Genomic DNA, 24,769 nt, shown 5'->3' with positions numbered 1-24,769 from the left:
ATTTTCTCCCTGTGGCAACTTAGAGGTTAAAAACAGGGGTTCTTTAGTAACATAATTAGTTTCAGTAGTTCAGTATTCATATTATTAAATTACATTATGAAAAAAAAATTGGCTAGTTACAGCACAATGCTACCTGACATTGTATTATCATTATGAACTCTTCTTTTGGAGGGGGGCCACAGAAGGGTCAAAGCTCATTGTTACAGGGGCACTGGCCACCGTTGTCTCCCACCCCTAGAACCGCCCATGGGTACAGGCTCTGTGACCAATGAGCCTTGGATATCACATAGAACAAGCGTTTGCAAGTCCTCATAACAATTAATAATCAAATGGTGAAAGAGTTACTCAGATCTTTTATTTAAGGGAAAGTAGCAAATGTAAATGTGAATACTACAGTATGGCCTATTTAAAAAATAATCAGGGTTTATTGTTGGGGAACAATAAAGTAGCATATCACATCTTAAAATGTGATAATAATACATCATCATTTGTTTCTTGATTTTGTATTATTATTCCTCAAACTCACTTTTGTTTTAACATAGCGTGTTATTACTTATCTTTATAACATATTTGAACATTGTACCAAAAGCCAGATATTGAGAACAACAACTAACTGTTGTGGCATAATAAACAGCTGACATTTAAAAACATTGAATTCATACACTGATGGGCGGTCTGATAAAAAGAGTAACCGTCGCCTATGAATGACGACAGAGTGTCGCATAGTTGCATAATTTGGCAAGATGGCCGCCTCCATGAGACTCCTGTTTCGGAGGGTGATCCGTCTTTCCCACAGAAATGTTAATGTTACCGCTGCTGGAGCTCCAGGCCGGCCCGCTGGCTGCTGGGAGCCGCCGAGCTGTCGGTGCTTTAGCGAGGCCGCCGGAGACAGAAGCACGCACTTCGGTTTTGAAACGGTGCCGGAGACAGAGAAGGCAAAGAGAGGTGAGGTGTCTCTCTGTATGATAACAAACTTAATTCAAACATGTCACTACTTAAAAGCTCCTTGACGGTGTGTACACACCGTCAGGGAAAGTATTTCAGATGTTGTGGGGATCTTAAGGATGTGCCAGACAATTCGGCTTACACTAAATCCATGAAAATGCATTTCTGTCAATACAACCTCTTTAATTATTGGCTGATTTAGCACAGAGCATACTATTTCTGTATGTTGTTAACTTGTTATTCTGGGTCAATATTTACCCAACGTTATACTAATAAACACTCAAAAACCTTTCCCCTCATCAAACTTGTGTTTGGCATAATGTCAAGAATAAAAAACCATTTCCTTTCCTTATAGAAACACTTTTAATACACACACACACACACACACACACACACACACACACACACACACACAGTAAAACACACATGCATTGTAATACAGATAGGTGCACACATGCCAGTCTGTCCGGCACCAGTGAGCAGTTGGGTTCGGTGCCTTGCTCAAGGGCGCCTGGCACCTCTCCACAAAACGGTCCACATTCTGTATTTCTGGTCCGATCGACCCTTCAGCCTGAGCCGCAATTTCAAATAAAGATACCTTGTCGAAAGTTTAAAATACAAATTGCCTTTTATTTACCCAGGCAAGTCATTTAGAATATGATTAACATGCCAATAAGTAACCGAAGACATTCAACTTTATATATTGACTTTGTCACTTGAGATTTAAAACATTTCTCCTGGATCACAAAACATTAAAGCAAGTGAAAACAAACCATCTAAAGTATATTCTTAGATAGAATATGTGAGTCAGCTTCCAGGGAAAAGATGCTCTCTCTTTGTGTTTTTCAGTGTATAAGGTGTTTGAGAACGTGGCGCAGAAGTATGACACCATGAACGATGCCATGAGTCTGGGGGTTCACCGACTGTGGAAAGACACGCTGCTCCACGTCATGCACCCCCAGCCCGGGGTGAGACTCCTGGACGTGGCCGGTGGAACAGGTAAAGCAGCTCTTGTGTATTTTCTACATACCATCAAACTTAAACCTTACCTCACTGACTTCTTTTTGTTGTTGTGATTATTCCCCCTTTGCAGGTGACATTGCGTTCCGTTTTCTGGAGTACGTTCGTTTTCAGCAAGAGAGGCAGAAGCGGCGTGCGGCCCGGTTAATGCAGGCACCGTCGTGGCAGGACATTTCTAACAACTACTCGACAGAGGAGGAGGACGGGCCCCAGGAATCCAGAGCGGTGGTCTGTGACATCAACAAGGAGATGCTGAGAGTAGGAAAGCAGAAAGCTGACGGCCTGGGCATCAGTGCTGGTGAGCTCTGATAAACTCAAGACATGTGATCCCTGAGTTTTCCCTCTGATGTGAAACACAGGTCAGCTTTTTGGGATGACCTTTTCACAATATATGTACAGGTCATAGGGACAAATGTAGGGCTGCAGATAACAATTATTTATTTATTGATTCATCTGCAGATTATGTTCTCTTATTAATCACATGGTTCTTTTAGAGTCCAAAGTGATGACTTCAAATGTCTTGTTTCGGCCATCCATATCCGAAAGATATTCAGTTTAATTTGATACAAAACAGAGAAATGCCGGACATCTCCATCTTAAAGAGGCTTTAAACATCTTTGCATGGAAAATTACTTTTAAATGTTTAATCTATTTTTTAAATGGTTTAAATAAGTTTTCTTGTTCATCAGTGCAGCTCTAGTTATAGGAGCCTGAATTCACCTCCATCCTTGCGTCCAGACAGCCATTTTTGTTATTGCCCAAATGTGTCCATACGTTATATTATATGACAAAGTTATAATACATTTGTGATATGGCAAAAAAAAAAATCTTAGAGTAAAGATTCCAAAAGTTTTATTTTGGTTTCAGTTATAAAACTCAAAATATTTATCATTAATATGCTTTTAGTCAGAATTCCATTTGTATTCATAATTGTTGTTAGACATTTCTAAATCAGGCCGCCATAAACAAGAGCTTTAGCTAACATTCAGTTCTTTTATTGGTGCCTTTTAGTTTTCATTTAAATTTGCTGTATTTGACTTTTATTCAAAAACCAATCTGTTGCATTTTAGCGATATACTGAGAGCAGCAGTAAAGCAGAATTAAGTACACTTTTAAAATCAGTTTATTTATTGCAGGTAATATTATTGTATTCAACAATGTTACTGAAAATATCTTTCTTGTATTGTGCAGCCTTAAATCTACAGCTGGATGTCTCAGATAATATTATGCAAACACTTGTTTGAGAGTTCTGTGCGACCATGCATGATCTCAATGGTGTACATAATCATTATTCTTCCACCTTGTGATCTGAGTTGAGAACGTTTGCTGAAGTGTGCCTGTGTGCGGCAGGTCTGTCCTGGGTAGTGGGGGACGCAGAGGAGCTGCCCTTTGATGATGACCAGTTCGATATTTATACCATCGCCTTTGGGATTCGAAACGTCACCCATATAGATCAGGTAACTGATTGCATTATCACTACAGCTTCTCTCGTGCTCAGATGCTTCTATGAAGACTGTTCATTCATATTCCCGGGGTCCACATGAGAAAGCACACATTACAAATAACAGTCCAGATCAAACAACACATTGAAAAATAATCATAAAAGTACAGTCCATGTAAATCAACACACCATAAACATAACAGTCCTTGTGAATCAACACTTTTAAAGAGACGCATACAAAATTAAAGTAGATGCTCCAACACTTTGTACTTGATAGGCTAAGGGATGGGACATCTCTGAGCGGTTGACCAATCACAACAGAGCCGGCCAGCTAACCAACCTGGGCTCTGGTTTCAGAAGAATAAAGAGCTCTTTGAACATTAAAGCATGGAGTAATGTCACAGTAGAGGCACAGAATACTAATATGAACCTGAAGATGAGCATTATAGGGCCCCTTTAAGCATGTCAGCACTCATTCTTTTCTGGTTCTCAGGCTCTGCAGGAGGCTCTGCGTGTCCTGAAGCCCGGTGGCAGGTTTATGTGTTTGGAGTTCAGCAAAGTGACAAATCCTGTTCTAGCAAGGTGAGGAGCAGCGCTCTCTAAGGAATTGTGACTAACTGTGAATATGAATCAACCGTGTGACTCTCAGAGAGTCTCTGTTGATTCATCACTGCCTTCACAGATCCTGCAAAACATACAAACAGCTTGTTGTTTCTCTCTGAGGTTGTCGTATTCAAGAGTAGAGTACCCTGTCTCACCACATACAAGCAGTTGTTTTTCTTTTAAGTTACATGTATGCTGCCTACATTAAGACAAATCCCATAGATGCTCGATTATACTGAGCACAAATTAGAAATATATATATATATATATATATATATATGTATATATATATGTATGTATGTATGTATGTATGTATGTATATATATGTATGTATATATATGTATATATATATGTATGTATGTATGTATGTATGTATCTCTGTCTGTCTCTCTATGTCTCTCTCGTCATGTTCTATATCTGTCCTGTCTCATCGGTATGTACTATATCTGTCTGTCTCTATCTCTCTTATCTCATGTTGTCTCTGTATCTCTGGTCTCTGTCATCTCTGTCTATCTCTAATGTATCTGTATCTCTGTATCATGTCTTAGTCTCTGTCTCGTCTATGTTCTCTCTGTCTCTGTCTCTGTCTCCTGTCTCTGTGTCTCTCTCATCTCTCTCTGTATCTCTCTTCTCTCTCTCCTCATCTCTCTCTCTTCTCTTGTCTCTGTCTCTGTCTCTCTCTGTCCTCTGTTTCTTTTTCTGAGTGGACTTTTGTGTCCTTGGCTGAACACGCCCTCTTGTGCTTTTGTGGCCTAAAGCCACTTCAGGCTTGTTAAATTGTGACTGGCTGGGCAGAGTACGAGAGGCAAGGAGAGTGGATACTCTGGAAGACCTGTTGTTGCTCCATGGCCAGAGGTGGTGAAGAAGTAACTCAGATCTTGTACAAAAGTAAAAGTACGCCCATTAGGCAAATTGGTCAATTTCAAATGAATGTAAAATAAGAATTTCTTTTTTTTTAAAGGCGCTGTGTTATTCTTTTTAAAATACTTTTATAGGGTAAGAACTCATCACAAACAAACGATTAGTTTCATATAAGAAGGATTTTGAAAAATGAGTGTATCTGCAGCAGGTTTCAGCTCACTAACTTTGATCCTGTTTCATGTTTTCAGGCTTTATGACGTGTACAGTTTCCAGATGATCCCAGTTTTGGGAGAGGTGATAGCTGGAGACTGGAAGTCTTACCAGTATCTGGTAGAAAGCATCCGCAAGTTCCCGGACCAGGTAAGAACATTTTCTTTTTCTTCCGTCTACTCTTTTCTACTCTGATTTGATTCAACTCCAGTTGGGGGTATTTAATAAAAAATGTCATCACTTTCTGATTTTAATGGTCTAATTTAGGATATGTGCAGGAATCCAGATGTTACATTTAATACCTTTTTAATATTTTAAAGACCTTTTGCTAAGTACATTTTAAGGTCAGATAATGGGGGGAAAAATCGTAGCGATCATTTTTTTTTTTAAAGGACAAAACTACTGAATAACTGAGTATGTTTCCTTGAGTTCATGTTTTTCAAGCTGTTTGCAGTGTAACTTTGTGGACTCACTGTCATTTCCTTTTCTTCTCTCCTGAAGGAGGAGTTTAAAGGTATGATTGAGGACGCAGGTTTCTACTCTGCGAAGTACTGCAACCTCACCGGTGGAGTCGTGGCTCTTCACTCTGGTTTCAAGCTGTGAGATGCACTGGATTCAAAACTGTGTGCAGAGTTCTCAGACATGAACGTCAGAGCTCCTCTCTCAGCAATGACTGCACCATGAGAGAAACATGTCGGTGGACATATTTATTTCCTTGCTGATGGTCTTGGTTCAGCAACGATTAGACTGTACTAAATACCTTTGTTGGTAAAGAATGCTGCACTGATAACCTAAATGCCACTATATGTGTGCTATCAGTGTTAAGGCTACTAGCAAGTGAGTTTATGTGCAGCTTGTTTCATATATTTTTGATGTAATATTTACATTTTGGCTACAAATAAAGAATGTTTAAAAGGATCTCTGTATCTGAATGGATTATTCTCAAAGCAATGTATTTCTTCTGCTGTTAAAACAATGTCAAAATCTCCATGTGAAATGCAGGTAATGGAAAGGAGGATACCATCACAGGAGATACTGGAATACATTGGACTTTTTGGTCAGAGAAGATCTAATTGTCCTGATTGTAATTACGATGAATATACAACGTCTCCATGGAATTTTCTCAAAATTAAAAGCAACCGAATAACTCAAATGTTCATATTTTGATGCTTGTTCTATTTTATATGAAATAGTTGAATGTCAAAAATCTCAGAAAAAAAATATGCAATGAAAATATGCAATTTTTTATTTTAGCACATTTTCAACATACTTTACTACGTTGTTTTTTCTGATAGTTTAGACTTAGTGTTCTACGTAGTTTTAGCTACTTCTTGACTTACTAAATTGTTATTTTTGGTATTTCGTCGTACTATACTGTCGTTTTTTGCATAATTTCAACATATATTACATGTTTTTTTTCTCGATGTACTATACTATGTTGTGTGTTCTGATATTTTCAACACACTGTCGTTTTTTCCATAATTTCAAATACAATACTGTGTTTTTTTTCCGATATTTTCAATGTACTATACTATGCTGTTTTTAGCATATTTTTCTCATACTATACAATGTCTTTCTTTTACACATTTTCGACAAACAATTATACGTTTTAATTTGTTTGACTATTTTCTACAAACTATACTACTGGTTCTGTGTTTCACGCTTTTCTGTCTAACTGCCAAACTAAAGCCCCAGAGCTCCTCTCTGCAGCAATGACAGAAAAACATGTCCGACATGAAGAGCGAACATATTTTCCTGGGATCGGTTCAGCGACGCTTGAACTGTACTAAATACAGAAAGCAATCCCAAAATGCCTCTATTTGTGGTATCAATGTTAGGACTACTAGCAACTGAGTTTAGTTTTCTGTAACATCACATAAAGTGTTTAAAAAGTTGATCTCGGTATCTGAATGGATTATTCTCAAAGCTACAGAAGGCAAAGACTTTCTTCTTATGATAAAACAATGTCAAAATCTGAATATGAAGTGCAGGTAATAAAAAGGACACCACAACATGAGTTACTTGAATAAAACTGTATATTTTACAGATCTTTGTACACTTTAATTACAAAACTGTATGGTACTAAAGTTTTAAAATCAGTTTTTTGGTCAGAGAAGATTTAATCGTCTTGTGTGCAATTACCATGTATATACAAAGTCTCATGTTAGTGATTTTTCTCAAAAATAAAAAGCAACCAAATAACTCAAACGTTCATACACTCTGAACATAAGACATGGCTTAAAGATAAATATATTAGTAAATAAATATTCAGAGAACATTTCCATTTATGAAATGTGTTTGCTATACAGGTACAGAAATATACACAGATTGATTTCTAGCCTTTTTTTCTTTCAAACATTTGTAATGGTAGTGACAGAGAATAATTATATTCTTAAAAAATTAAAAAATATTAATTTTTGTACACATTTTAAGTGCTAGAAACAATAACAAAAAAATTAAATAGTGACTCAAGTACCCAAAATGTTATATTTGCAGTAGGTACATATCTCTATGCAAAAGGCAAGATTAGATTCTCACTTGATTACAGCACTGGGTTAACTTATAAATAGGGTTATTCAGAAAGTCTTCCTCTGTGTAGAGAATGTGTATATTTCATAGAAACAGTATAAAAACAGTCTGCAGGACAAACAGAAAGGCATGAATGACAAGCATTGATATCGCGAGTATGTATTATGCATGGCACGATATGATTCAAACAGATACACTGTGGTATTTATAACTGCATTGTTTTAAAAAAAAAAAGTCACAGTAAAATAAGGAACCCTTATGAAAAATGAGTCTTTTCCAGCTACTTTCCTTTGGCCTTTTGATACACACTAGATATCTTTTAGAGCATGTCTCATTTAGGAAATTGGGTAAGTGACAGCAAAAATACACTTTTATGGGCTTCCAAACAAAAAGTAAGAGTGCAACACTCTGCTTCTGAAAAACATCTACTGACCCCGAGACACTGCCACTTCAGACAACCCAAAGAGGCGCAGTGTCTTTTAGATATTGCTACAAACAGCTTCCCAGCGTAAGGCTTTCATGTTGCTCTGGCACATTTCATACAGGTAGGCCACTGCTGGACAGAAATGCAATGCATAAACAAATTCTGTATTAATATTGAATAGACACCAGTGTCAGCCTTGCATTCACATTTCTATGCATTTTTCTGTAATATATAGCTTCTTCTCCTCAGAGAAATGTGTGGGTCACAGACACTTAAAAAGGACCCATTTCCCTGCTTTTGACAAAAGTAAAATAAAATAAAACAATCAAGTCTTTCTGTTTTGGTATATCTATGTCCGTACAACCTATTCGAGCTGGTGGTTGAAGCTTTATAGGCAGTCAGTGTTTATGCGTGCACCTATACATGTAGATGTTTGTGAATTAAGGGTGATCTTTTTGTGGAGAAAAAAAAAAAAAGGCAGATTCCTAGATTTTGCAGAAAAGATATAGAAACTAAAATCTCTTAAGAAATGGGCCCAGGTTACTTAATTACCCTTGATGGCAGCAGATAGAAACCAAACCAACCTACTTCTAGTTTCAGTCCATCTATATTTGTAGTTCCACTTTGTCTCAGTGCTATGAAAACATGGTGCTGAGATGTTTCATGGCCACAGGAATGAACTTGACACACTGTCTAGAACTGACAGGCCATTTCAGTAGAAATCCACACAATCGAAGATGATAACATTCAGCGCTCAGAGAGCACGGTTACAACAAGGCAGCTGAGGGTTTCAATGATTGACTGACAGATTCGGTACCAAATACATACTTCAGACTGAGTCCCATCTCACAGGGCTCTAAGTTCATATACCCAGACCCCCCTCATTTGATGGTGTACTGCTCCCCAAAGCAGCTGGGCTGGCAGAGAGCTGAGGGTGAAACAAAGCCCTGGTCTCCTCCTCCAGAGGGTACGACTGACCTCTAAATTGTCCAGAGGTAAAATACCTCTCCCTGGGCTCATGTTGCTCTGCTGTCCGCCCCTCTGCCTCCACTGGGACATTAATGGGTAATAAACTGTTCTGGGTCTCTGCCCCTGGGCCCAATTCACAATCTGTGTCCTCAGGAATTATGGGTATTCTCTGGTTGAGTTCGCAGCAGCCCTGCCCGGAACAGGCTTCCGAGTCTGCGTACTGCACATTAACAGCGTAGTCCTCGGCGTAGCGCCCCCCCGCGGCCCTGTGCACCTTCAGCTCTTTGTAGAAGCAGCAAGGCAGCCCTTCGTAGCTCACCTGCTCCGAGGGGGGGCACAGGTGCTCGGGGGCAAAGTAGTTCTTGGAGGAGGCGCTGTGAAAGTCCATCCCCCTGTGAAAGCGTCCTGAGGCCAGAGGCCCAGCTTGGTCCGAGTCCTGCCCTTTGCACTCCACATTGGGAGGGGGCCCCTCGAAGCAGCAGCTACAGGCTGCAGCCCCGAGCTCCCCCGACTCCTCCTGTGGCCCCTTCCCCCTGTCTGCTCTGGGGGGCTCTGGAGCCCCGGCTGAGGTAGTGCTAGTGTTGCTGTTCTCCTTGGGTTCCAGTGATGAGTGACTGCTGTAGTTGGGCTCCAAGCTGCAGTTGGAGAGGTGGTCCCCCGAGTTATATCCTGAAGCTCCGGGGGGGAGCTGCAGGCAGTCGTGTCCCAAGGGAACAGGGGATGAGGATTCCTCAGCAGGAGCTGTGGCGCACGCCGCAGCCCCCGCCTCCCCCACAGACCCCCTGCATGGACTCTTACTCCGGTACACGTACGGATCGTAGTCGCTGCTCAGCGAGCTGCGGAAAGTGGAGCAGCTGCCGTACACCCCCTGGTTGCTGACCTCAGTACAGTCCAACATGGAGTCGCTGGAGGAACAGTGGCACTGACCCGAGCTGCTGCTGCTGCTGTCGCTGCCAGGGCAGTCGGCAAGGTAACCACTGCACACCGAGCGGTGACCGTGGTAACAGTTCAGGCCAGAAGTGCTGCTAGTATCACCAATTCTTGTAGCAGAGGCTGGTGCCATGTGCACCACAGTGGGGTATAACAGACCCTGCTGGAAGGCCCTGCTGTGGTGGCCCTTATGGGCCCCCCCTCCTCCACCAAGCTGCCCTGCCATAGCAGGCCCCTGGCCCCCCTCGGGCTGTTGGGGGAAAGTCAAGCCCTGAAAATAGTAGTGCTGGTACATAGTCTCGTACTGCGAGAAACACGCTGCTCGGGAAAAATTTCGACCATGGAACTTTGGCCGTTTGAAAGCACCGTGATGCGGCTGTGCTGGGTAGGCGGGGGGGGCCGCGGTGCTCTAATCCACAGTGGTGGGGGTTGACCGAGTGGTCCAGATGGAGGGTGGGGTGGTAGCTCCGTAGAAAGGCGGATGTTGATTGGGGGGTGTACAGACCCTGAGGATCTGGGTGCTGGTCCACGGTCAGCATGGTGATGGGGTTTCCGTGGGGGTCCATGCTGGTTCTGGTTGGGTAGGCGGTCACCTGGCCGGCGCGGTGCACCCTGCCGGGGTAGTGGACCGGCAGCACCACCCGCTGCCGGCTGTGCACTGGGTTGCCGGGGTCCATGCAGGCTGGTCCTGGATTCCCCTTCTTTTGCTCTGAAAAATAACAACATATCCTCATGAATGTCTCTGTTGTATCTCAGTGTATCTTTTTTTGTTCCTTCGATAAAATATGTTTTTTTTCTCTTGATGACAAAGAGTGTTTTATCTGAACATCAAAGCTAAATATTGTCTTACCGATGATGTTGTGTCTACAGTGGGGGCAGGTGTGATGCTGGAGCAGCCAGGGGTCCACACATTTCTTATGAAACCTGTGAGCACACGGGATAACTCGCAGCTCCTGTGGGGGGAAACACATCAAGATACAACTGTCAGATACTACCGGTAATGTAATACACAAATAACAATTGTTTATAGGCACACTTTTGATCATAATGGAACATACTATATAAGTAAGTTAAGTATAACAATTAATAATGATAATTTACGTGTCAATTAACTTTCTGCCTAAAAGTGAAACACATTTAAACAATGGTGAGTTATCGCAATCTAACACGGTTAAGTTGTGCTTTCCTACAGTCAATGTCAAACGGATGTTAGTAAAAATGTGCAGCTGATATAACCTTATACAACTCAAGGTGACGATAGAAGAAATGTAATTTCAGGATTGATGAATTGCTGCAACTCCCAAAGTTACCAAGTTGTTACATAAACAATTCTCAGGTAAGTAACACACGTCCACAAGGTGGCAGCAAAGCTGTACAGAGCTGTCAACTGTAGTGAATTGATTAAGATTTTACCTCTGGGTAATCAAATTCATATTATGCCAAAAACAAAACCCTTAACAACAAGTCACACAATGGTACAAAGTCTGTCGTCAATGTCACCACTTTCTGGAACAAAACAAACAAACGGCGAACACTGGAGGATTGATATGAAAGGAATGCATCTGTCACAGTTCTGCTCCATCATTCACCAGTAGTTTTCCATTCACCTGTCTCACCTGTTACCACACCCACGTTTTTGCTCACTCTCTTTCTCTTCTGCACCCATTAGCTTTACTGCCAGTATTTAAACCCTCACCAGACACACACCCATTGCCAGATCGTACTTTGTCTTCATGCTAGTCTTTCACGCGTTTGTCACCAGATTGCCCACCCGGTTCCGACCCTGCCTGTCCCTGACCTGCCTGCTCTGCCTGTTCCCTGATCCTGCCTGTCCCTGGACTATCCTGCCTTGCCTGCTGTCTGACCCTGCCTGTACCTACGTTGACCGCCTCGCCTGCTCCCTGACCCTCTGCCCGGCCCTGACTCACCTTCTGCCCGCTGTCCTCTGGTTCGTCGGCCTGCACATCATCCGGCTGATACTGTTCTGCTGGTATTCCTCTGCTCTGGTAGTATTACCAATAAAGTACATTACCAATACTCCTTGGTTTCTCGAGTGCTGCATTTGGGTCCTTCATAAGATCGTGACAGCAACACTTTGTATTCAGACGGAGAACTGGCATGGAGGAATTCCAGGATGACAGGAGGAGCGGTATGAAAATGAATTATTATATTCCTCTCCTCTGAAAGCTCTCACTGCCATTAATACTTTATTCTAAGGTTGATGTGACTCATCTTTGGGCCCTCTTCCACCCAGGCTTTTGTTGATTCACTGCTGAAAAAGCGCTTTGATGCCATTCAGCCTTTTATATTGCCACTTCCTCTGTGCAAGCCTGGCGCCACGCTTTGTTGTGATTTCTTCCCCTCCTCACCGAAGAGACACATAACCACAAAAAAAACCTTACACATACGCCAACTATGTGTGTCTCCCCCCCCCCCCCCCCCGGGCACTGGGGTTTGTCCCCATAGCGAAGATGAGCAATGCTGTTACAGTTAAGCTTAAAAGTCCAACATTGGGACACATATCTTTACAATGACTCCTTTAAAAGATGAAAGAAAGCCACATTTGGGAAAACAGGAAGCATAATCACAACCTAATGCACTCTGGGTACCGTTATCTCTCCAGGTGCTCTCAAAGACTGAACTAAACATCTGAAAAGGCGCCGGAAAGAGCGTCACGGAGGATCGCGGTCCCCGAGCACATCAGGGGAACTTCCATTCTATTGTCCACATAACTGCATTATGTTTCATGTCTACAGAATATAAAGAAAAGAAAACAAGCACAGGTGGACGGTGACCACACTAACACTGCCAGGAAAGTTGTTTCTCGCTCATGGTCCACTTATGCTCTAGAGTTTGGATAAACAGCCGCTCACGTTGTGTGTGAGTTGGTATCGTTATCAGTTTTTGTTTAGCTTTTTAAAAAGGTTCATTCATGTGTTTGATTGGATTTCACAATCATGGTCCCAACGGATACAAATAAAATAAGGTTCACCACAGTTCACAATAAACAAGGGCCTTATAAAATGTGTATGGTAAACCAAAAATTAAACAAAATATAAGTTAAATAACGCAAACAAGATGTAGTTTATGCTCATTATAAGAGTGATATGAAACCACAAAGTATTTGGGACTTAAATAGTGTTTTGGTAACTATTTACACTAACATTTTACCTGGACTTTAAAACCAAACGTCTCTATACTGAAACATTATTATTCATATTTCTCTCCAAGAGCCTGACCCCATAACACTTTACCGTTTTTGAGGTACCCTTTTCACTAAGTTGAGGTATTATCACGGTTTTTAATGTTTTGTTGCATTAGCTACCAAAACATGTGGACTGGCTAAAAGTGAATTTCGAAATAGTATATGTGTACATATACAAAAAGAAAGGTATTAATGTGAGAGCTAGCATTGCAACCCGTATTGAAAAAAGAGTTGATGGCAATACCATTATACCGTCTGTCCTCAAAGCAGATAAAGTCTCTATATGAACTCAAAGGACGTAGCATCTTTTCTTACCTCCCCATCGATGTACTTTTCTAGACAGATGGCGCAGTCGGAGGTGGAGCTGCTGCTCAGAGAATCGGAGGCTCCACAGCTGCTCTCGCGCTGGCCCTTTCCTTTGGCCTTGAACTTCCTCGTCTCCATCTTTTCCAAGGCTTGGATGGCCATTCTGTTCATGGAGCTCTGTGGTGGGGGGGGCGGGATGAGGTACAGGTTCAGTGAGGATTATGAGACCCACAAACAAGGCATTTAAATGATAAAACTAACAGTGTAAAGTCCACTCAGAGAGGATGTTTCTGGGTAAAAAACCCATTACATTTCCATGGGTCAGTGTTGGCAACTTCTTCTTTGTTGATGTTCAAAGGCTCCTATTATGCACATTCTGAGGTTCATATTTGTATGTTGTTCCTCTACTGTGACATGTTTACATGCTTTAATATTCAAAAAGCTCTTTATTTTGTTCATACTCTCTTACATATTCTGTCTGAAACCAGAGCCCAGTGTTCTCTGATTGGTTAGCTGGCCGGCTCTGTTGTGATTGGTCAACTTAGCTTACAAATGTCCGGCCCCCTAGCCTATCACGTACAATGTGTTGGAGCACTAGCCAATAGAAGCGCGAGTGTAATGTAGTGATGTCACTATGTTACAGAAGTAAACAAAGGACTACAATCAAGGCGTTTCAGGCAGGAGAGGGGGGGGGGGGGGGGGGGGAGAACATCTCCACACTTGGGATTTTAACCTTAGCAGACCATTTACATACACAAAAACCTATATAACACACTACAGAGAAGAAAACCCCCCAAAAGCATAATAGGGCCCCTTTAATGACATTTGTCATGATTAGACATGTTCCCCATTGTCACATTACATCATTTTGCAATGTTTCCCTGATGCTTTAGCAACGCTCTCTGGTTCTCCACTCTTTTTCTCACTAATTTGTTTTGTGTTGCCTTCAAAATATAACTTGGTGATTGATGAAAGTTGCCACATGCAGAACCACTTATGAGGATTAAACTAAATGATTCACATCTGTAGCAGACATTGGGACATCAAGCAGTAAACCAGAGTTATTTATGTATAGGCTTTACTTAAAGGAAGGAACGCTCTCCAGGGCCTTTTTTTTTGCTGCCTCACAACGAGATAATTGAAGTCTTTCTAAGGACATCCTTGTAAGTTAAAGAGCAATGAACTCATGGTCTCATCACAGGGTTAAAAAAAATAGAACATGAGGTAATCTGTATGTTCAGTTTGTAATTAACTGCAGTGTTGAGAGGGCAAACCCTGGAGGAAACCTTAGATAAACCCAAAACTATTCAATTTTTAACAGTCAAATTAGAGAGGAAATGTTAATACTGTATTAACAATATTTACGCTACAAGATGTTAATTACATTTTCCCATTTCAGGGAGGAAAGGTTGTTAATGTAACAAACCCCTCTGGTGTGAGCCGCTCTCTTAATTAACCACCAAAGGAAGTCATCGGCTGCTGTGCCACAAATTACACACACACACACACACACACACACACACACACACACAGAGAAAGAAAGTGTCTTGACACACGTGTGCTGACGGGATTACACCGGATGCCGCTACAGTTTTTCTGCTCTGTCATGACACCTCTGTGTTCTTTGCCCCAGCGGCCAACTTCTCATCAGCGCTAATGAAATGCTAATCCTGATTCATGCGCCCGGACATAAGCCTCCACTGAGAGCTTTTAGTTAACCATCGAGAGGAATCAATCAAAATGGTTGCTACCGTCACCCAGCTCTGGTGGAGCCACGCTGCGTGGAATAACACGGCATTGGGTTGCGTGTTTTGTGTCACATCACTGTTTTTGTGACTCGAACTTGGTTTGTGATGAGTGTGTGTTCTGACACTGACCTGGCTTCTCCTTTGCTTGAGTTTGATCTTGATGAGCAGAATGAGGCACACCAGCGACACAACCACGAAGAAAGCCAGGAAGATGCCCATGTCGAAATATTCTGTGGGCTGCTGTGGAAAAAAGAGGGCAAGAGAAACACATTTGTCAAATGATCTTCACATGCAGTCGTTACAAATGGGTTATTTCGCCTGAAAAATGTTGCATTTTCCATCAAGGATGTTTGATTAGAACTTAGTTAGTTGCTCATTAGAGCAGACCACTCAGTGATGTGACTCGTTGAACATGTTATTAGGCAAATACAAATAAATAGACGATTGAATGTGCATGTAAATCATTGCAGTGTCTTTTTGGTTGCTATTGTTTCAATTTAAGACTGTCGGATGTAGTCACAACTACATCTCTCAATCAAACAAGACGACTCTGCAGATTGCAGCAAAAACGCTTCTATACAAAGCTTATCGGCAGAAGGGGTTTGTTTGTCAAGGATTTGTCATTTTTCAAGCAATGATCATGTTGTTCTAGTTTCTCAACTGGGAGGATTTACTTGTAAATGAAATACATTTGGGTTTTGGAATGTTGGTTGGTTGAAACAAGCTAATTTCACTGCTTTTCGCTCAATAGCAGACTGATCAATTGCCAGTTGTTTTGATAATTAGATCATTATTTGAGGCTTTATTCACTTGAAAAAGCAGAATTTGCATCTTTGCTTTTTGCTGAGAATAAAAGTCCGATAACTTGCAGGGGGTAAACACTTTTATTAAAGACCCAGCTAAGATTAGCCAGATTGTTATTCTCATCAAAACAACTTCTCTCAGGCTTTCATTATGTCAAGTTATTTGACCTCCAAGTGCTGGTCCTTTTATCGAATATTTCTAAGCAGACAAACAGCTCTTTGAATGGCTGATATTTATCTCCCTCAGTGCCTCTGGGAAACGGATAAGAAAGACAGGGTCAGATTTCACAGCTGGAACTTTTGATTGTCTTCACATCTTAAAAAACTTCTCTGTGCCGTTTGCTGCTTGGGCCTCACAAACATGTTCACCTTTTCCTCATGGTCCTCACATGTGCCTTAGATTAGTGTCACACACATGCACGTCATCTACACGGAGTGTGGTTTTGGGGTTTTGGCATGTGCTCTTACCCTCGGTGGTCTGTGTTGTATCCGAGCGCGGGCCACTTTCTGCTTGTTGACAATGTTCATCAATTTCACGGCGTCATTGCCCTTCACGTAAACCACGGGCCGCTTCAGAGGATCCTCTGCAACCTGGTTCAGCTGAACAGAGGGAAGAAGAAAGAACTACATCAAACACACATTTACACACTCAAGTAATTTATCTTGTCAATAATGCAATTTTTCTAGGTTCTCATCATGAGGAAAATGTCTTCAGTTGCATAAAAGGAAATTCATGATCCAGTGTTATATATATATATATAGTATATATATATATATATATATATATATATATATATATATATACTGCCCTGTTGTGATTCCTCCAACTTTATTCAACTGTAGCTCTAAATCAGCGGAGAAATAACAAAGTTCTGCTAAACTTATTTATTGTATATATTGGAAAGCTTTACCATATAACCTCCTAAGTATTGACTTGTCATGTATAGAAACAATGAAAATAAATGGAGCCGAGCTTTAAAAACAAATGGTTCATTTATTTGAAGTCACACACAATGAACCGTCCAAAACAAATGAAAAGAAGAAACGGCACAGAGAGTTCTGAAAGTAACTAAAAGGCCTTTAGTATTGGTATGAAAGCTGAACACTCATGAAAAACAAGATTGTGTGTCAACCATGCAAAGCCTTTTAATTATACACAGCACAGAGGGGGCCTTCAAATCTGTGGGAAGTAAACATGGCTTGATTTTCAGGGGACTTTCAGAGTACTTTAGTAGCCACTGCCCGGACTCTTTTACTAACTAGCCAAAATGACCTCTAGGCTCAACACATGGAGACTGTGGTTGCAGTTTGCCAGAGGGAGCCGGGGGAAACAGTCAATGAAAAGGATGTTTTGGCTTTGGAGTCAGTTGACATCCTTCTTTTACCCCTCCTCTTTCTCCCTCCTGCTCTTCGCTCTCGTCTGCTGGTTGGAATCTGTAATTTGAAAAGCCCAAGGGAAATACCGAGGATATTCGCATTTCTATTTCTTCTGCCGTCATGTTCTCCAGTGAAATACTGTATGTTCTGGTTTCAAAAGTATAGACTTTGAAACTTTTGATCTCTTGCTTCACTCTTCTGCGTTGCTCCCACTTTGAGAAAACAAATCCACAGAGCCTCTGACAAACAATAAACCATTTAAAAATTACAACTATAAGAAAAGCTGTTTACAGAGAGTTGAAACTCAACTTCCCCCCCACAAAAACACCCTACATTATTGATTAAATCAGCCTCAAAGGAAGTATACATTGAGACAAAAAAGGAGGTCAAGTACATAACTTCATAAGGCTTTTCTCCTTATTTTGTCCCAAGGACCTTAATTCCCCCTAAGCTCCTCCTCCCTGCCCCTCGGCCTTGTGGGTCCTGTCTCTGCTGATCAGGCTGCTCTGACTGGAAAAGCCTCTCGGGGGAATTTAACACAGCCGCCCAGCGCTGCCTTTCATGTGGTCTCCGCGCAATCCCTTTTATCTCTCAGCTACGCGCTTTACGACTCAGCGGCAGAGGAGAGAAAGAAAAAAAACCCTGCAAGTCCAGACCTGGTGTGGCGAGTATGAATACCACAGAAGAATTCTTGTGACAAAGGCGTTCAGAGGAACAACTTGTGAATTATATCGCTTAACAGCGAGGATAGGGAGCAATGTCTGGATGCCTGTAACAACAAATGCACTTTGTTCCTACTGTAGCCCATGTGAGCGCTCCCAAAATGTGCACAGATCCGTGGTCTCGGGGGATGAGGTAATGTTTGCTACCTGTACAATTATGAGCTCAACAGAGTTTGGTCATGGTCTAGTGAAAGCTGAACCTGGATAAACCATTTGAGAGAGATGATAGAAAGATCATTGTTTGTACAAAACAGCACACGCACATGCTGCCAGACAGAAGGGCAGGGCAGGCCGACACGCAGAAAGGCAGTGCACGTTTTCAGTGTTGTTGAAAATATGTGTGATGGCCTGGGTAATTTTCGGTGTGTACGAACCTGGTCGATGGCATCCGGATTCTCCGACACATCAAAGATGACGGCGGTGGCTCCTCGCTGCACGGCTCTCTTCGCCTGCACACACAGAACAAACATTAATCATTAGATGCATTCAACAAGAGTTCAAAGGGAAACGCTAGGGAAGGTATGATCGCAATGTGGAGATGTTAACATTCAGCCCACTAGAGGGAGTTCTCTGCCTAAGTGTAGATCATCGGGAATGAGCGAATGAGATGGAAAACAAACACAAGTAAACAAGCTATTGATAACGTTTGCTACAGGCACATATGGTCCATTTCTCCATTTCTCTGAAGTCATCATGGTGTAACATCTGCATCACATTAAGCCAATAGCATGACACAAACTAACAGAGTCAAATGTGACGCAAATGTGTGTGACATGGAGTTCAAGTCATATTGAGGTCTGCTGTGCGCACTCAGGAAAGTTGAATAAAGTTTTCCAACAGCAACAAAAAAAAGTGAGCTTCTTTCATGTGAGAGCAGGGAGAGACATAGCACAGAGGTCTTTTGAAGACTTCTGCTGAAGGCAAAGGATAAGGGAAACGCTTAGATGTGCAGAAGTATCTCCATGCAGAATCCAAATTGGCTTCCCCTTGTTTGAAAAAAAATACAGAAAACGTTATCTTAGCTGCTGCTTCTCTCTCCTACGACTGCTTTTGATTCACGGTGCCCTATTTAGACAACGTTTTGATGTCTGCACTACATGATCTAAAATAGCGGGGCTGGGATCATATCCTGGTATTATCAAGTGCCCTTGGGTTCTTGCCAGTGCTCCTCATAACTGGAGGGAAGAGAGGTGGGGGTTGGGGGGGTGAAGATCAAAGTGACAATGTACATTGCTGTGACTTTGCTGCCGAGTGGCTGGAGAGTGTCATCGCTGGGCCCTGACAGAGGACACAGAGAGGGGAGGGGGTTTACTGGTATGTGCGGGGGAGGCGCAATGGCTTTTTTCATAACATGTTGATCTCTGAGGTAACATGACTCAACAATGGCACGTTGAGCATGTTTTCTACATCTTTTGCCACGGTGTACACAGAAAAGACTCCTACTATAGGTGTTGGTCCACCATTAGCTGCCAGATCAGCTTCACTGCTCCTCTAGTGTTTACATGGAGGCAGCGGGGAGATAACGTGTCAGTCCAAAATGTGTTAGCTCACAATCTTTTAATGGGTTCTGGTGACAGAGAAAGCCACAGCAAGTTACTCTACCTATTATTCACATTGTCAGACAGCCACATGTCCATCATTACCTTTTGTTACGTTTTAGTTTCTGGCTTTCATTTTGCTGATAGATATAGGATCTGTAAAATTGCCACATACCGCCCTGTGATTGGAAAGTGACAGGTAGTTTTGACTGATCAACTTCAAATACGTAATTAAATATAAGAACAGAGAATCCACCCTGCAGTACACACCATGTCTGTCCAAAAGGTTATAATTCTGATCCTTTTAGACATTTGTGTGACTTTCTCATAATATAGCATATGCCTCATGTTCTGGCTAAAAATGTGTTTTTGTGAAGTGAATGCAAATCAGTTTATTCTCGATTCCAAGTGGATTTTCACGGTTTAATATTATAATTGTTTTCCTCAAGGCATTCCTGCAATATCGCTTTGTAGAGAATGGTACAGATGAATGGACATATGGAGGAACAACCAGAATACATAAAGCCTCCAGCTATGGCTATACTCATCACAGAGGCATCACCTTAACTCAATTGATTTTAATGAATTCAAAGCAGATGTATCAGTAATATTTTAAAGAATGTCATAGAACGTGATGTATTACATAATCCCGTTTCTTTTTACCATTTACCTTCAGTTTGGGTAAATATGATTCTGCCACTTTTTCAGCTGTGTTAGTACATTTCCAGCTGTTTGAAACTTATCAAAGTGCTCATTTCTTAAACTTGTGCAGCTGAGGAAGTGTGATATGATCAAGATTTGTAACTAGGGATGGGTATCGTTAAGGTTTTAACGGTACTACTACTTTTATCGATACCGCTTATCGGTCCGGTCTTTTAACGGTACTCTTATCGGTTCTTTTGGAGAGAAAAATTAGGTAAACGAACTATATGTTGTATGTCAGGGACTACGAATGGAAATTAGCTCAAAGCTAAAATCCGGCATATTTACCCTTGAAGCATTATTTGTCTAAAGTGTTCATTAATGTGCATTGTCCCTATTCAAATAAACGATTAAATGACAAATGAAAATAAACAAATTGTGAACAAAACTAACATTGCTTTTTATTTAAATTAAATACATAATATTTCACATCAAAAGAAACAACAACGTTTTAACAAATGGTATTAAATAATGTGATGACAGAACTGTGAACAGAATGGCTGAAACTTTAACAAACTAAATAACTCAGTTCCCTCTAATCATCAACCCATGTTTTTGTATCATTGAGTTAGCTCCGTGTGTTGCTGCTAGCATACATAACACCTGACGTGGAAACGTTACTCGTGGATGGGGCTACAGAGCTACTAGAGCAGGGGTCGGCAACCTTTTTGATATGAAGTGCCATTCTAAAAAAAATGTTTTATCAGCGTGCCGACGATCGTGAATTATCAACGGGGGTGTTGAAGAGCTCGACGAAAACACTCGTGAAAAGTGATGTTTAAAACTCAGTTAATGGGGCTCATTCACTGGCGCTTCCACAAACAACAACCAACATAATTGTTACATTCAAATGAAGTAGCCTACATTATTCAAGTTTACATTAACTTTGGATAATAACACGGGGGAAATGAGCGGAAGCGCTCTCTTTTCCTCTCTCCCCCTCTCTCTCTCTCCTGACAGCCTGTCAGTATCTCATGCAGCTCACTGATCCAGTAATGAGTGACAGTGAAGAATAAATATATTTATAACTAGTTCCAAAGGTAGATCAAATAGCTAAGTGTGTTAGGTCTAACTCTTAATGTGTGTTCTGCTCCGCTCACCGGTCCGTCACAGCGGGTGGAGCTGCAGGATTTCTGCTTCACACACGTTGCATACCGCTATTTTATTGTCTTTTTCGGACACCTTAAAATACTGCCAGACTGGTGAAGCCATTTTGGCGAGCTTGTTTTGCCGCACACAGAGAAAAGTGTCTTGTATGTTACGTCTCGCGATCGGCCTTTTTGAGTGGGGCTGCGTTGCGTGCATGGCTTCCTTCTGCAGGTAACGGGGAGACGCGCTCTGGCGGCGGTCTCGTTCAGGATCCGAAAATAAAATAAATATTTTGTACACTTATTCCACTTATTCCTAGTGTGCCACTGGTTACGGTGCCGCGTGCCACCAATGGCAGGGGTTGCCGACCCCTGTACTAGAGAGACAGTCGAACCCGGTGCATTTCTCCGTCTGAATGTGGAGCACTTTTGCTAAATGTTTAGACAAATTGCTCGTGTTACCGCCCTGACATGCTAAACTCTTATTGCACTTTAGGAAACGAGCGAGACGGGTAAAGTTGAACCACACCTCGGAACGCGTTCTCTCCGCCATCTCCTCCGTGTGTGTGTGTTGCTGCATGTAGCAGCTATGTGTGTGTAAACTGCCCCGCCCCCTCGCACACAGACAGGAGAGAGATCTCTCGTCTGGATTGGAGAGATCGAAAATACAAAAAATGACGCATTTTTCAGTCTTTTTGCGTATTAGAAACGGAGTTGACGACACTAAAACTGCAATATAATGTTTGTGTAGCAATAATACACATGACATATTTTTTAGATGTCTCCAGTACCGATAAAAAGACCGATAACGTCGGAGATTAACGGTACCACGGTCTTTAATAATTCAGCCCCGGGGCCCGTTTAATACCGGGGCTCGGTACCCATCCCTATTTGTAACTGTACATTTCATTTCATTTTTTCTTTTGATGGGTTGCAACATCATTTCCATACTCCATTTGAGTATTATGAGTCCTTAGAAAGATGTTATTTATGAAATATTCCTGTCCAAGAAGTAGCATGATTAGCTAGTTATCCATAGCAAGAAATAGCCCCAGAGGTGTTTGCTGTCTCCAGAATCAACAACTGTCAATAAGGATTCTAAATATAGAATATGTTCAATTTTGTTCAACTAGCAACACACGTGCGTGGGTGTTCATCACTTCAGGTACTTTTGGTGGGACTACTTCTTCATGGACAAGTCGCAGCAGGAGGGAAAAAGAAGCCAAGTAACAAAAGGCCTTTGATATCAGGGGTGGCATGTGTACCACAACTTTAAAATCAGCTTCAGGGAAATGTAAACACATCATGACTCTGAAGTATGTGTGCGCTACGAGTCCCCCTCGGTTTAATCCACATACAAGATGTTTATAAATGTGACTTTCATAGCTCATTAAAGACTAATTAACCCTGTGAACGGATTCAATCTTTCCCAGCAGTGTATGAAAGCCTTGTCAAACAGCGAAACATTAAAACAGTGTTGAGCTATAAACACAAACTCTTCCAACTTTCTCTTTCGTCCTGCCTCCTTTACATAAACTAACATCGCTCTTTTCTTTCTTCTTTCACTTTTTCTTCTACTTGGAAAGTTCAAAAGCAACGGGAGCGAATATCTCGCTCGGCTTTTCCCTCTCACCCAGTTTTTCTCTCAGCTCCACACTGCCAGGCTCCAGCCCCCATTTAATTCAGCACAAGTCTGCTCCTTTGATGTTAGCTCTCCCAGTAAATAATTAATAGCTCTTGGTAAGACGCTTCAAGAAGAAAGAGATCTCCCTCCGAAAGAATCTCCACTCGGGGCAGGCCTGCGCTGCAGTGCAGGGACTTGCCTGACGACAACAAGAATGCCCCCACAGGCAAACTGCTTCTCTTAAAAACATGACACATCTCCTTCCCAAGTCCATCAAAAAGCAAAACCAAAGGCAGGGTATTGCTTTGTGATAGGTAATGTACATTCTTCAGACTTTGTGATGTTGCTGAAAAGTGAACAGTCAGGTAAAACTGTTCACTTCACTGACTCAAACTGGCTGCAGAATGTCAAATGGCAGAGTTCCTGTATACTAGGTAACAAGGTTAAGACAATTCCATCCTCTACAGCAAACTTAAAAAAAACAAAGATCAATAAGACGCTAAAGACTTTTATTCACACCAGTTTCATATCGATTTGACAGGATTTTCAAGAGAGTCTTAGATTACATACGAGGCGCAGATTTTGATCATTTAAGGGATCCAATATTACAAGCTGTGGTGTAATGTACTCTACTTTAGATAAAAATGGAGGTACTTGTACTTTACTTGAGTATTTTCACATTACTTTATACTTTTACTGCACTACATTTTGTGGGCAAATGTTGTACTTTTTACATTTATTTTACATTTCACAAATAGTTCCAATGCCGAGGGTTGCAAGTATCTTTGCAACCCTCGGCATTGGAACTACCAAACTTTATACAAAGTAATTCAAACTAGCTCTGCCTCCACCAGCTACAACAGTATATGTATTTGTTAAAATGCAACAATCAGATGATGTCATTTATCATACTATATCTCTCACTGCAGCCATTTAACTGCAGTGAGGGATATGATGAATGCTTTTTTACTTGTTGAGAGCATTAATTAATATCATTTAATTATAATGATGTACTCAAAGCTTAGTCATCACCATCTGTTGTAATTGATTAGTCGATTTTTTTTTTTTATTGTTCAGCCAAGTAGTAGGATTTGAACTTTATTCAACATCCCCCTTAAAAGAAATTGAAGGTGCAATCTCTCAGAAGTAGGAGGCACATCGAAGTACGACGAAGGCAAGAGCCATTGACCTTCTCCTCACATCCTACAATAATTGCTCATAAATAAGCTGAACTCTCCACCTGAACTGCATGCTCTGGGCTGGGGTGTGGGGGTGTGTGTGTGTGGGGGGGGGTTCCCAGGTACTTTACAAGACTGCTGGCTAAACACACTTCCTGCTGGCTCCGAGGCACGAGAATTAGGAGTACAATCTTCCCTGGGTGAAGGCAAAACCACAGCAGAAAGTACTGAGAACCCAGTCTAGACACTAGGAAAAGGAAAGCTATGTTTAGCATCCCGGAGTAAGCCTGCCAGCTTGTAAGATCTGAGGGAGAGGAATTCTCACTCGACTGGAAAGAGACTTTTCCTCAGTGCGCCGCTCACTCCATCGTGGCTGGAGGATTCTCATATTACCACATCAGCGCACCTCTCCATACGCAGGGGAAACGGGAGGTCATCTGCAGACGGGTGCACCTGGATTACACCTGCAACATCTGGCTCACACATTAGGTCCTCTATCACATCACTCACTTACTACTTTCTTCTTCTCTGATTCCCTCCTTCCTC

At 41.7% G+C, this 24,769-nt stretch overlaps 2 protein-coding genes across 2 annotated transcripts in view; one reads left to right on the top strand and one right to left on the bottom strand.

Annotated features, from left to right (window-relative positions):
• The first annotated feature begins 565 nt into the window (after positions 1–565).
• On the top strand, positions 566–5,998 carry coq5 (coenzyme Q5, methyltransferase). The gene is made up of 7 exons (XM_034118666.1): positions 566–945; positions 1,795–1,944; positions 2,039–2,263; positions 3,316–3,422; positions 3,900–3,988; positions 5,119–5,230; positions 5,582–5,998. Exons 1-7 carry the CDS (start codon positions 744–746, stop codon positions 5,681–5,683), a joined length of 987 nt encoding a protein of 328 aa, XP_033974557.1. The 5' UTR covers positions 566–743; the 3' UTR covers positions 5,684–5,998.
• A 1,100-nt stretch (positions 5,999–7,098) lies between these two features.
• znrf3 (zinc and ring finger 3) overlaps positions 7,099–24,769 on the bottom strand; it is a 68,641-nt gene continuing 50,970 nt past the window's right edge. Inside the window, 7 exon segments of the mRNA XM_034118660.1 lie at positions 7,099–10,329; positions 10,331–10,641; positions 10,783–10,885; positions 13,453–13,620; positions 15,321–15,428; positions 16,463–16,594; positions 18,468–18,542. Coding sequence (XP_033974551.1) covers positions 8,896–10,329; positions 10,331–10,641; positions 10,783–10,885; positions 13,453–13,620; positions 15,321–15,428; positions 16,463–16,594; positions 18,468–18,542 — 2,331 coding nt within the window. The 3' untranslated portion in view covers positions 7,099–8,895.

Source organism: Trematomus bernacchii, unplaced genomic scaffold (genome assembly GCF_902827165.1).
Source record: "Trematomus bernacchii unplaced genomic scaffold, fTreBer1.1, whole genome shotgun sequence".
Taxonomy (NCBI): domain Eukaryota; kingdom Metazoa; phylum Chordata; class Actinopteri; order Perciformes; family Nototheniidae; genus Trematomus; species Trematomus bernacchii.
This window is presented reverse-complemented; position numbering and strand designations above follow the sequence as displayed.

What these genes read in the sequence shown, in the direction of transcription:
- coq5 (XM_034118666.1), top strand. Translation starts at nt 744, where the DNA reads ATGGCCGCCTCCATGAGACTCCTGTTTCGGAGGGTGATCCGTCTTTCC. An exon ending in ACGTCACCCATATAGATCAG is followed by an intron (nt 3,423 to 3,899) that starts GTAACTGATTGC and finishes TCTGGTTCTCAG; the next exon opens with GCTCTGCAGGAGGCTCTGCG. An exon ending in TCCGCAAGTTCCCGGACCAG is followed by an intron (nt 5,231 to 5,581) that starts GTAAGAACATTT and finishes TCTCTCCTGAAG; the next exon opens with GAGGAGTTTAAAGGTATGAT.